The sequence below is a fragment of the Phasianus colchicus genome, chromosome 2, assembly GCF_987193195.1.
Source record: "Phasianus colchicus chromosome 2, bPhaCol1.hap1.1, whole genome shotgun sequence".
NCBI lineage: Eukaryota > Metazoa > Chordata > Aves > Galliformes > Phasianidae > Phasianus > Phasianus colchicus.
The window spans coordinates 28,211,409-28,224,615 of NC_143437.1; the positions used below are offsets into that span (position 1 = coordinate 28,211,409).

Consider the following 13,207-nt stretch of genomic DNA (forward strand, 5'->3'; position numbering starts at 1 on the left):
AGACACTATGGAAGCAATGTTGATCAAATTAATGCAGGTCAACCTTACAAATGGTAGCCACGAATACCTGAAATAGTGTGTTTGTAAATGTTTTCTCTCTGTAAAAGGTAGGGTAGCTGGAGAAAGCAAGAATTTCACATCTTAATGCTACTAATTATTTTCAATAAAGTCAGCTCCCAAAAAGGCATAGCTAAAATCTAAATTGCACTGTACATATGTACAGCTGATGATATGCAGCTTTACCCCCAGAGGAATGCTAAAACCTAGGTGAACACAAAAGACAAAAGATAAATAAAATTAGTGCTAGTATCCCGATTGTGAACCTGTGAGCACCTACATACGACCAAGTTTCAACAACTAAACAGTTTCAGAAATGCTCATGAAACTAGCAGCAGCTGAACAACAAAACTGTTTCAATCTGCGCAGTCCTGAGGACAGATTCTGATGCAGAGGTGTTAGTCATCACTAGATGAATCAGACATAAACGAACTGTATGTATCGGGGCATACTGAGACCTCTACCACATAGTTAATGGAAATGTAAAGGATTAAGGAATAATTTTTTTCCTGACATGACTCAATCCCTTTTTACAGGCTGTCAGTTGCTTCAGAGAATACCCATGAAACTTCATCCATCACTGCAGTCCATAAAGCTTTGCATCTACAGGGTAGACAGAGTGACAAGAGGTACAATGAATACAGACATAAGAGATGAGAAGGTTAAGAGGAAAAGAGTAGCTCCTAGGGAAAAAAAAAAATAAATCCAATTATTCCAAGAGCACCTACAAACCTGAAAAAAGTGTAACAGCTCATCCATACATTCCTGGGAAGCTATATCCCTGTGTAACAGGAGGTAGACTAATGAGAACCACTAACCATCCACCCTTCTCTGTATTTATTTTTTCTCCTAGCCTGCATACTGCAGTGGTACCTTTCTTGTCTGACAGCTGCCTTGTACTTGGTGCTATGGTATGCAAAGGTTATTGGAATTTATATGCAAAGCTCAATGAATATAGAATTAAAAAATGCCTCAGAGGCATTCTTGAAATGAGATGCCAAATCTCAGAAGTTGTATCTTTATGAGGAAAATTTGAATACAAAACACCAAGGTTTATGACTCTTGCACATATTAATTCATACCAATATATGTTATAAGAGGACTAAAGAGACTATTTTTCATCTTTGGCTGAGAGAGAAACCCTGCCAGATTTACTGACTCGCTGTGAGAAATCTACTTTAGCTGGCTGATGGATACCTTTTAAATGTAAATCAGAATGGTTAGTTTATCACAGGGCTATCACTAACAGCCTGTAAAATGCTTGGTGTTGCAGGTCACAGGAGATTTGGGAACACGGTGAACAAACCTCTCGGCAAAAAACAGACCCTAAGCTTAACAATTCATATTCTGCTTTGTATGAATGTTACCAGAAATGAAATCAAAACAATTTTTATTATACATCCATCTTCTTGGCAGCTACCAATTACTCTGACTCTGTTGGAGAGACTAGATTTTATAAGATAGTCATATAATAGACTCCCATATTCTTTCCATGTCTGCTGCGTAGGTGTTTTGCCTTTCTGGAGGGGAAAGAGAAAAGCAGTTGTCCTGCAAAGGCCCCAGATGTTCTCTTTAAAAAGTCCTGCCCACAACAGTTCTTTCCAATCTGCTGTTTGTAAACACTTGGGTGTGTTTCCTATTTTCTGTGTCATGATTTTGTCATGTCAGGAAGGCTCAGAAGCTTGAAGTACAGATGCTGGCAACAGGTGATAAAGGCTAGAAATGTCCTCTTCAAACAAACAGTATTTACAGTTAATATTTTCAAATGCATTCAACAACCGGAGCGACAATAGCGATGATATTTGCATCCTGGTACAGATGCTACTGATCTGTTCTTCTGCTGGTAAAAGCAAATAATGTGCTCTCTGCTTCTTTTTCTTGTGCACATGCAAGCACACACAGACAGATGATGAGCTTTCAATCCATCCACAGATGGTTTCCCCATCAGGGCTTACTTTGCCATTTAGATCTCCTGCTTCATAGTCTCCTCTCGGTGTTGCAGTCCCTATTTTCTGTAATTAAATTCTGTTCCTCCCCCCCGTTTTTCTTTTATAAATGCTTTTCATTCTGATGCTTAGAGTCAACTGTCTCCCCAAAGCTCTGTGATATTTAACAGCATCCGGAAAAAATGTGGTTAGAGAATTGGGACACTTAAAGGAGACACTGCTCTCCTAAGTGTGCATTCACATTTATGAATAGATGTTTAGAGGGTGGGAATGTAGATGAAGGAGAATCTATGAAAGGGCTTATTACTAATTAACTGTATCTATTTCTCCCCCTTTTGAACTGCTTTTTTGTTTATAATTTCAGCTGGTAGGGTAATGTGCTAAATTAAAGCTGCAGAACACAATTATAATTAAGATTCAAAAAGCCAATTGCCTGTTAGTAAACTATTAATTGATAATATAAAGCTTATTTACAGCATTTTGCTAAGGATGCTGCAGATTTGCATCAGTAGCTTAGTTGCTAAGCTCCAAACATTTTATTCAGTAGCCTTTTATTTACTGTTGGAGGTAAAAAATTAGTCTTCACAAGCCATCCTTTCTAAAAGTACTTTGCTTTTATCTTGTTTGCGGAGTTCAGCAAACACAGATGCTTCAATCCTTTCCTCTCCTAAAGAACAGCAATAGTGTTATATAACTACTAGCACTTGCCATGCAGAAAACCTTGAAATAACTGAACTACCATGCATAGTTCAGCAAACACAGCATCTTGCATTTCTACAGCTCCATGCTGCTCCATGTTCTAGACTGGAGAAACCAAACCATCTCACCCTTGAGAGGAAGCAGCTGCTTTTGTGTGCAGGCCCAAACATAGGGCTCGTGTTATTGTTTCTTTCACAGGGAGGAGGAAAAAGTGGTTCTAAGAGTTAAAAAACACTGACTGAGGTGATAGATTTTCTTCTCTGTTTGGTGTATGCTACTGCTGGATTAAAAACTGACCTTCATAACTTATTTTAATTTTACAGAACATCTGCATAACTGTCATTTCTGCAGTGGAATGAAATATAAATAGTGGCACCGTGACTTTTTTGTGAGATGTCTCTCTAGTGTCACGTGTTTGTTAACACTTGAGTGGCCTCATATTAGTTAATTATTGAAGCCATTATGAGACATTGCATGTTATCCTGTCACGTGTACAGCAGTAACAGAACCAGCTTAGGCACAGGTGACTATCCGCCACCTACGGAATGCGAGGAACAGCATGACTTTACACCTCACATGCCCACTCACAGACCAGCACGAGCTGCTCTGCAGCAGGTGGCACAGAAGGTAGATAGTTGTTATTCAGCAGAAAAGGCAGTGAGTTGTAGGGACATGGAGATCAGCTCTACGTGTGTACTGAGAGCAGCCCTCTGTGTCACGCTTCAGGGAAATCCAGCAGTGACATCTTGGAAAGTCAGCACTGGAGAGGCAACAGATAAAGCATGAGGATGCCTCACATCTTATTGTGTTAAGGGCTCCTCCCAGCCTCAGTCAGCCATCACAGCCTGTAAATCACAGAATTGCAGAGGTTGGAAGGGATCTATGGAAATCATCTAGTCCAACCTCTCTTCTAATGGTTCTCTATAATAGGTTGCACAGGAAAGTGTCCAGACAGGTCCTGAGTAACTCCAGAGAAGGAAACTCCAGTACTTTTTGTTTACTTTCCAAAGAAACACACTTTACAGTTCAAGCCAGAAAAGTGTATAAGAGTTGTATATGTCACAAATAAAAATGGGTGGGAAGCAAAACACAGCTGTGGGCATCATGAGGAGCTCTGCTGTGATTACAATAGGAAGGGCTGTAGTGCGAGAGCATGCAGGAATCAAAAAGCTTGCAAGGAGCCTAAGGTAACATGTTTTTCCTGCTTTTCTTCTTTTTAAAGCTGTACAATGTCATCTTTCCTCTAGGATGGCTGAGCATAGGGTGATTCCAGGTGATGATTATGCAAGAGATTTCTGCTTCCTAAGCTGCCTATCATGAATTTTAGGGGTGGGCAAGTGAACTGGCTTGCCTCAGGACTTGCCCAATAATTACGTGGTCATTAAGAACCATATCACTGAAGGGTAAATATGTAGTTATTTTTATCCATAAAATCAGCTCTTTCAACTCTAAGATTAATTCCACATTTTTATGCAGCAATATGTAATTACTATAAGACAGCTTCTACCCTCAAAGAAGCAGGCACTATTCCAAGTGAAATCTTTCATAGTTTTAAATAAACCTTGCAACATGACAGCAAGATTTGTCCTCTACCTAATAAAATTTATAAAATTGTAAGGAGAGAAAATACAGTTGCAATAATCTATTAGGAGGCAGAAGTTCCAAGAACTCCTATTCTGTTCAGTTTTGGAATTAAACATACATTTTTAAGAAATAAATGCTTGACTGGGGGAAATGCTGCTGTAGCACTTAAACTTCCTATCTCAGAGTGTTGACTGCTGTGAAATCGACTCCTGTAATGTCTCTAGAAATAGATATCAGATAAAATGTAGATGAAGGGTACCTGTATTATAACTGCTGATGCTCCTTGTAACTGTTTCCATTTCTTGCAGGTACTGCTACGTGATTTACCATGGAAAAATTGCTCTGTGGCATCCTGGTGTTTGGAATGGCTGTCATGGTCAATGCTTGTCCCAAATATTGTGTCTGCCAGAACCTGTCTGAGTCGCTTGGGACTTTGTGTCCCTCAAAGGGTCTACTGTTTGTACCGCTGGACATAGATCGAAGGACTGTTGAGCTTCGACTTGGGGGAAACTTTATTATTAATATCAGCCGACAGGATTTTGCCAATATGTCTGGGCTCGTTGACCTCACATTGTCCAGAAACACCATCAGTTACATACAGCCGTACTCTTTCACTGACTTGGAGAGCCTTCGATCTTTACATCTGGACAGCAACAGGCTGCCTGATATTGGAGAAGATATTTTGAGAGGCTTAATTAACCTTCAGCACTTGATTTTAAACAACAACCAGCTAACCAGCATCTCTGATGAAGCATTTGAGGATTTTTTGCTGACGTTGGAAGACTTAGACCTTTCCTACAATAACCTCCGAAGCATTCCCTGGGAATCTATAAGGAAGATGATAAACTTGCACCAGCTCAGTTTAGATCATAACCTGATAGACTATATTACGGAGGGGACGTTTGCAGATCTTCAGAAATTAGCCAGATTGGATCTAACATCCAACAGACTTCAGAAACTTCCCCCTGACCCTATCTTTGCCAGATCTCAAGTAATTCCATTCGCTGTTACCCCGTTTTCTCCACCTTTGTCTCTCAGCTTTGGGGGTAACCCACTACATTGCAACTGTGAGCTGTTGTGGTTGAGAAGACTTGACAGGGATGACGATATGGAAACTTGTGCTTCTCCTCCAGGTCTAAAAGGAAGGTACTTCTGGTATGTACGGGAGGAAGAATTTGTTTGTGAACCTCCTCTTATCACACAACACACTCACAAGTTGCTGGTTTTAGAAGGGCAAACTGCCACACTTAAATGCAAAGCCATTGGGGATCCCACACCCATTATTCATTGGGTGGCCCCTGATGACCGCCTCATCGGAAACTCTTCAAGGACATCTGTCTATGACAATGGGACCTTAGATATTCTCATCACCACATCCAAGGATTATGGGACTTTCACATGCATAGCAGCCAATGCTGCTGGAGAATCCACTGCAACAATAGAGCTCTCAATTGTTCAGCTCCCTCATCTCAGCAATGGCACAGGCCGAGCTGCCCCACCAAAGTCCAGGCTTTCAGACATCACTAGCTCCAGCAAGTCTAATCGAGGAGAAACAAAAGGCCCACCAGAAAGGGCAGTCCTGGTGTCAGAAGTGACCACTACCTCAGCTTTGGTGAAGTGGACGGTGAGCAAGTCAGCCCCCCGGGTAAAAATGTATCAGTTGCAGTATAACTGTTCGGATGATGAAGTCCTGATCTACAGGTAAATGCAGTTGCTATTTTGTCCTTTGATGGCAGGAGGAGAAAAGCAGGATATAAAGTCTTTTACTCATTGGTCACCAATTTAAATTTGAGCTGAGATAGATATCAGTACTACTGCTAATGGTGTCTGATGAGTCTGTGTTGCATTTGTCAATCTGTTGGATTATCTGTTGGTCTGCTCATCACTTTTATGTCTGTTTTGAACCATACATTACAAGTCTCTATAGTATTTTCTAACTACTGTTTTCAGTAACATTTCCAATTTAGGAAAAAATAATAGTACCTCTGTTGGTATCCTCATTACAAGTCTTAACAAAGAAAGCAAAACTTGACAGGCTGGAAGTCAGAAGTTTCCCTTTCCACCTCCTGTAGGTGGAATTGAAACATACTACTGTGAGAGGAAGCAATGTGGGAGGAAGTTTGTGCTGTCTACCCATAACACAGGCTCTAATTATTCAGCAATTCAAGATTCAGGGTTGTTAACAAGAGATTTTTCACCCATTTGAAATAGCTTGTTTCTAACTTCACTAACATCCATTTTGCACAACTGTAATTGCTGACAGCTTTGGAGCATTTAATGTTTTATACCATATTAAATACAAGGAGAGAGATAATTTTGAAAGCAAGCCTCGAATTCATTAAGCTCTTCCAGTTCTGCTACTTCTTCAACTTCTACTGATGTAAAACAAGTGTTCCTCTTGCAGTGAACCTGACTGTGAAAAAGAAAGAAGTAATAAATTTACAGGATTAAAAATGGGTAGGAAGCAGCTTAACAGAACAGAAAAACAGTGTTACTGCTTATTCCTTCTGTCTGGGAGGAATGATTGATGTAGCATACTCATGCTAATGACAATTCCCTAGAATCCAACCTTGTCTGCTTTTCTATTTCTCTTTCCAGCTTTTCTATTTCTGTACACACACATCACATGCATTGAGATAAAGTTTGTCTTTGGATATATATTAGCTACCAACAGAAGTCAGAATCCAAGGGTGAAATAGAACCAAACACATAAATTCCTACAGCTTTGAAAGAATTCTGAAGCCAGTGAAGAAAAACTGAATCTGTTGTAAGAACGCTGAGTGTTTGGGTTTTGATTCTAATTGAGAGCAAACTTTGTCAGAAGAGTATTTATTCAAATACTGAAAATAAATATGGGGAAACTCAATTCTGTTAACTTCTATTCCTCAATTATAAAAATATGTTGAAATAATCAAATCAATTATCAACTTGGAATTATTTGCCTTATTCAGTTTAGCTAATACACTGTGAAACTGTCAGTTTGAGACCAGCATCTATGTAGAGTTAAGTAGAATGAAAGAATAAGATAAAACTAAGTAATATTGGAATATTTGCAATACAATCAAAGAAAATGTGCTAGTTTTTCTTAAGGCGCAACTTTTGGAAAGTACTTAGCAGCATTGAAGTTCCTGAGCCCAATGCAGGTCTGCGAAAAGTAGTCTGAATGATGCGTACAGTCATGTGAAAATGTATAGTCAATTTGGTGCAGTGAACAAGAATATCCCTGCGAGAGAAAAAAACTTGTGGAGGTTGTCAGGCATTGGAAGTGATTGGATTTGCTGTGAAGTGGGAAGCCAGGGTAAATAAAGCAATGCAGAAGTGAAGTCATGCAGAGGTGAGAGAGTTGAAGAGGGTGATAGGATGCCATGGGCAGAAGCAGATGCCATCTTGCTTGCCAGATCTGGTGGAATAAGAGTCTGTCTCAGTGAGTTTTTCGCCCTGTTGCATTACTTGGTTATAGCTCGGTTTTCCAGAAGCACAGTGAGGACATTTCTATTTTCATAAATCTCCCATGGGGGCTTTATGAGGATTCATTGATAACGTGTAGCTCTTTTCATTCACAGCTCTCAAAAGTGCTTCAACAAAGAAAACAAATTTTATTTCCCTATATTTTGCACAGAGGGAAAATGAAGCATAGGAAGATGAAATGAATTGTCCAGCATCTGAGAGTTAATCAGTGGCACTCATATGCATCAAAACCAGCTCTTATGACTTGCAGCCAGGGAACCACATCATCCCTTAGAGTTAATTAACTAAAATTATTTTGCTTTAATTGGTCAGATGCATGTCACTGCAATGTGTGTATAGAAAAACACAAGGGAAAAAGATTTCTACAGCATTCTGCTCTATAAAGTGTTGTGTATGTGCTAAATGGGATGTGATACTCCTTAGCTACTAAAACGATGGCACTCAATATATGTTCAAACACAGTGGTGTGCCAGGACTGAGGGCCACTGGCTGTGCTCACTTAGGAGCAATCCTGCCTTGCTAGTAAGAAATGTCTTATGCATAAGACAAAAGTTTGCTTTATTCTCCACTCAGCATTTTTCATGGGTGTTGTACTCATGAGTAAGGATTGAAAATCAGTTCTTCCTACCCATTAGAATTAACCTGTTTCTTGGTCATCATGTTCTCACCAATCCCATCTCTGCTTCCATCCCCGCCTTGGGTTTCCTTTTGCAGGAGCCGCAGATGGTTCAAAGGGGACACAATAGAATGTAGTGTCCCCATGAAAATTCAGCAGTGTGGGAAATAGTGACAGATATTTTCTGTTAGGCCTTCTGATTTCACTGCTGCACTGGTATCAGAATCTGAGGTTTAGCTCTTGATACACTGGTGCCATCTTACTGAGTATTAATGGAACGAACACTGCTTACTTGTTTCCTCCATCTGACCGTCTTTTGTATTTGCCATCTCAGGACCGCTGCTGAATCTAGCAGCAGGATTTTTTCCGTTTCAGTGAATACTGGATGCATGTTTCTGATAGTGATCTAATGAACACAGGTCTCAATCAGCACTTTGTTCCACATGGCTTCCCAATGAGAAGGATAAACCCAAAAGGAAGGAAGCAGCAGCTTGTGCAAATGTCTGAAAGGCAGTTCAGTCCACATTAACTTGCAGTGACAACTACTGCCCCTAGTGTCACAAAATAAATAACTTAGGGTGCTACATATTACTTTTTCATTACCGTTGCAAAAGGGAACATGCCTTCTTTTATAGAACATGCACTTAGCTATGTGTGGAATCTCAGTGCTTTTCTTTTGTGCTTTAATCTGTGTCTCTATGGGTAAAAGTCCTACAGAAGGGGTTGCTGGGGTTGTATCTCACACACAGGTAAACACCATTGTTTTAATGATCTATATGTGGTCTCATACAGCTCTTCCTCTAACATGTACTTGCACTGCTTCTACTAATCCTGTCATCAAGACAATTAGTTTAATATAGAACCGAACTAAGATTCCTCTTTCTAGGAGACTGGGAGCAAAGGAAAATATTTTGGTATTCTAGAGGGTCATGCTGCCATCCAGAGGGACCTTGTCAGGAAGAATATACAGGCTGACAGGAACCTCACAAATTTCAACAAAGGGAAATTCAACAAAGGGAAATTCAAAGTTTTTCCCTTGAGGAGGAATTTACCCTGTGCAGTAGTATGGGCTAGGGATCACCAGGCTAGAAAGTAATTTTGCAGGAAAAGATTCAAGGGCCATGGTGGATACTAGCTGACCATAAGCCAGCAGTGTGCCCTTGCCAAAAATAGGCTAATGGTATTCTGGACTGTGCTAGGGAGAGTATTGCCAGAAGGTCCAGGGAGGTGATCATTTCCCTCTGCTCGGCACCAGTGACACAATACTTGGAGTGTTGGGTCCTGTCCTGGGCTCCTCAGGGTAAAAGACAAATGGATGTACTGGAGTGAGTCCAGCAAAAGGCATTGACTAAGAGAGTGGAGCACCTGACAAATAAGGACAGGTGGAGAGAGCTGGAACTGTTCAGTCTGGAGAACAGAAGGCTCAGAAATGATCTCATCAGTGTTTATAAATACCTGAAGGGAGGGTGAAAAAAAGAAAAGTCAGGCTCTTCTCCATGGTGTCCAGTGACAGGACAAGAGGCAGTAGGCACAAACTGAAACACAATGCTCCATCTGAACATGAGGAAACACATTTTGCTGTGAGCAAGCATTGGCACAGGTTGCCTAGAGAGTTTGAGTATCCATCCCTGCAGATATTTAAAAACTATCTGCTTTTGCTACCTGATCTTGGACAGCCTGCAGGAGATAACAGTGCCTGAGCAGTGGGTTTGGGCCAAATTGCCACCAAAGGTGCCTTCCATCTCTGCCATTCTCTGATTCTGTGAACTGTAAGATTAGTTACATTTGTCATTATCTTCGTTTTCTCAAAACCTTTCCCTACCCATACCAGTGCCTCCTGGTAGAAATCTTGAAGAGTGAAACTTGCTAGGAGATTGTGAGATGCAAACAACAGATGGTTCAGTGAACTTCCAGCTTCCCTCTTCCCCCCACCCAGAGCAAAGGAAGATGTTCTCACCGCAGCCAGTGGTACAGCACAACAGGTAGAACTATCTGTTGACACTGTGAACTAATCACTGGAGAAAAGATTTGTTAGATTTCCTTCTAGAAAAGCAGAATACAATTTGCAAAGCTCAGAATCAAGTGACTATGGAGATTTATGTGCTTTTAAATGCAGCAGCTTTTCCATTCTTTCATCATTTTTTTTTGTAATATAAATCACTCTTACGCAGACACGACTGACAGTAAATGTGTATTGTTCTCATCCATTTTAGCCAAGACCAGAAGTCTGTTCCAAAATACACTAAATCACTTCTTATTTGATGGAAACAAGTAACTGCATGAGTGTAGGAAGAGTAACCCATGTCCAGGAGAGAAAGGGAATGGGAGAAAACCAGATGCCTTTCCTTAGGCTTAGGCATAACACTGGGAGCCTTGCTCTACCACAGAAAACCTCTTCTGGGAATGTTAGGAGTACAATCTTCCTCAGTTTGGATTCCCCTTTAAAAATCACTGTAGATATTTAGGAGCATCAGATTAATCATCGGTAGAACTCAGGCACGTGCATGCTTAACATATTTTTAATATGGGATTGAACTAAGATATGAACATTTGGAAAACAGACTCTTTGGGCCTGAGTTTCCCATCTGTAATGGGTGACAGCACTATCTTTACTCATAGGGATAAGCACCATAGAAAATATTGTGCTAACAGGAGTCTACATAAATTAATAGGAAGACTTCCTTTGAAGACATTGTGTGGCAGCATCAGGGATAGGCATAAATGATTAAGGCACAGCATTACATAACCATAACACTTGAATTAAGTAAGGCATCTAGGGATGGAACTGTGTCTTTTTTATGTGTGGTGCGCCCTACATGATGTGGGATCGCTTCTCAGTATTGGCCACCAGGCATTGGTGAAATTAATAAATGCACCATAATTTAAAAGATGAATAAATCTGCAAGTGTTCTGTAGAACTTCCTAGGTTGTAGTGAGCCTGCCGGCTGTGTTTTGAATTAAAGCACTGATGTAGCCACTTAAAAATGTGTATCTGAATTGTGACAGCTGTTAGATTTATGACAGATTTCGGTCTGTTTTATTTTGTGGTATTTCATACTAAGGGTAATAAAAACATCTGCACAAATTAAGAATTACTGTAGCACTACATGCTTTCTAGCTTATAAATTCACCACTGGAAAAAAAAAACAAAACAAATTTTATATATTTCTGAAAGCTTACTTTTTCCATATATATTTTATGTAGCAGGCAATTTAAGCAGTAAAATATGAATAAACATCTCTGCAGCTCCAGCCTATTTAAACAATGGTTCCATGGGTTTGATTACTTAAACAATATAATATTGATTTACGTTTACACAGTGCCTTTCACTGCAGGTGCTTTACAGACTAACTGAACAGAGATCAGTCCTCTAACCACTGCTATCATGTCACCTCTCTGTTAAATATTAGCTGCAGTTTGGCAGTCAGGTGATAGTGCAACTGCGTTTTATGAGCAAATAACAACTTTAGTGTTTGCACTTATGAATACTCTTACCTAGGGTAGGAAGAAACTAACCTGAATTCAAATTTCCCAGAGCTTAGTGGAATAAATATACATATACTTTCCTCTATTCCATTGTGTTTACTCAGAGGGCAGCGAGGTGCTGGCACAGGCTGCCCAGAAGGGCTGTGGGTATCCCATTCCTGGAGGTGTCAAGGCCAGGTTGGATGGGGCCCTGGGCAGCCTGAGCTGGTGGGGGGCAGCCCTGCCCACAGCAGGAGGTTGGAAATGGGTGGGCTTTGAGGCCCCCTCCAACCCAAACTGTTCTGTGATTTTATGACTCTGAGACATGCTTAATGGCTAAGGTGCTGCAAACTTCAGAAATATCGGTGTGTAAGGGAGTTATGTCCAACAGTACAACTACACTGAACACCACGCTGCATCAGAGGATGTTCCACTGTTTGGACTGCTGTTTCTGACAGTGAAAGCCTGCTGTGAGGAGGCCTACCAGCGAATATCTGAAAAAAAGAGGAAGTCCTGTTGCTTAGTTAGGGCAAATCTCAACAATCTGATACTGTCATAAAGCATGATTACATTATTTTTGCTCTGACAAAAGTTAAAAATACATAATTCTGGCAATTTTAGAGAAGATAGAGATTTAATTTCTTCTGAAAGTCCTGACCATCTAGCTTTCCTCATGATTTGGACACTGGGTACATAAAGATGAAGGCATATAAATGCTTTTCACTCTTTACCCTCCTTTTCTGTTGCATCCCTGTCTCAAACCTGGCTAGGCATTGAACTGTCCTCCAAAGTTCAGAGATATAAAAAATCAACTCCTCAGCCTCAACATGTGAGCTGAGCTATTCCAGTAGCATTGTATCCAGGATACAAGCCTTTATTTGGTCAAAGCATTTATATATTTAAACACTGGATAATAAAACAACTGTTGGTATAGAGGACATCACATGAAGATATTAATCATCATGTATTAATCATTTGCATTTGACAGGCTGAGATAGCAGCTATATAAAAATAAAAAAGTGAAGTCACAGTTTCAAAGGGAAGAAATTCCTCTAAGCAGAGCAAGAGAAAGTCTGACATGGTTGCTTCAGGTCCTTTGAGAGCGGTTTGCTGCAATAGTGTGCATTGACTTCTAGAGGATCTGCAGCATGTGCAGACTTCCTGAATGGCTTCAGACATAATGGAGAAGCTGTTTCATAGAAGCATGTATTTGACTGTGCAGTTTTGTTGACTTCTGCTGAAAAAATTCCATCTAGTTCTTTAATATCTTCTCTTTTGCTGGGAGAAATACAGTGACAGAGCTTTTTCTTTCTTTCTTTTATTCTCTCTTTGTTTTGTTTTGTTTTGCTTTGTAATTCTTTCCCTTGAAATA

General features: G+C 40.2%; 1 protein-coding gene across 1 annotated transcript in view; it reads left to right on the forward strand.

The window, feature by feature from the left end:
* Positions 1-13,207, forward strand: part of LRFN2 (leucine rich repeat and fibronectin type III domain containing 2) — a 134,921-nt gene that overhangs the window by 91,360 nt on the left and 30,354 nt on the right. The window contains exon 2 of the mRNA XM_031594318.2: positions 4,595-5,987. Within this exon, the coding sequence (XP_031450178.2) occupies positions 4,615-5,987 (1,373 nt within the window). The 5' untranslated portion in view covers positions 4,595-4,614. The remainder of the gene's footprint in view (positions 1-4,594; positions 5,988-13,207) is intronic.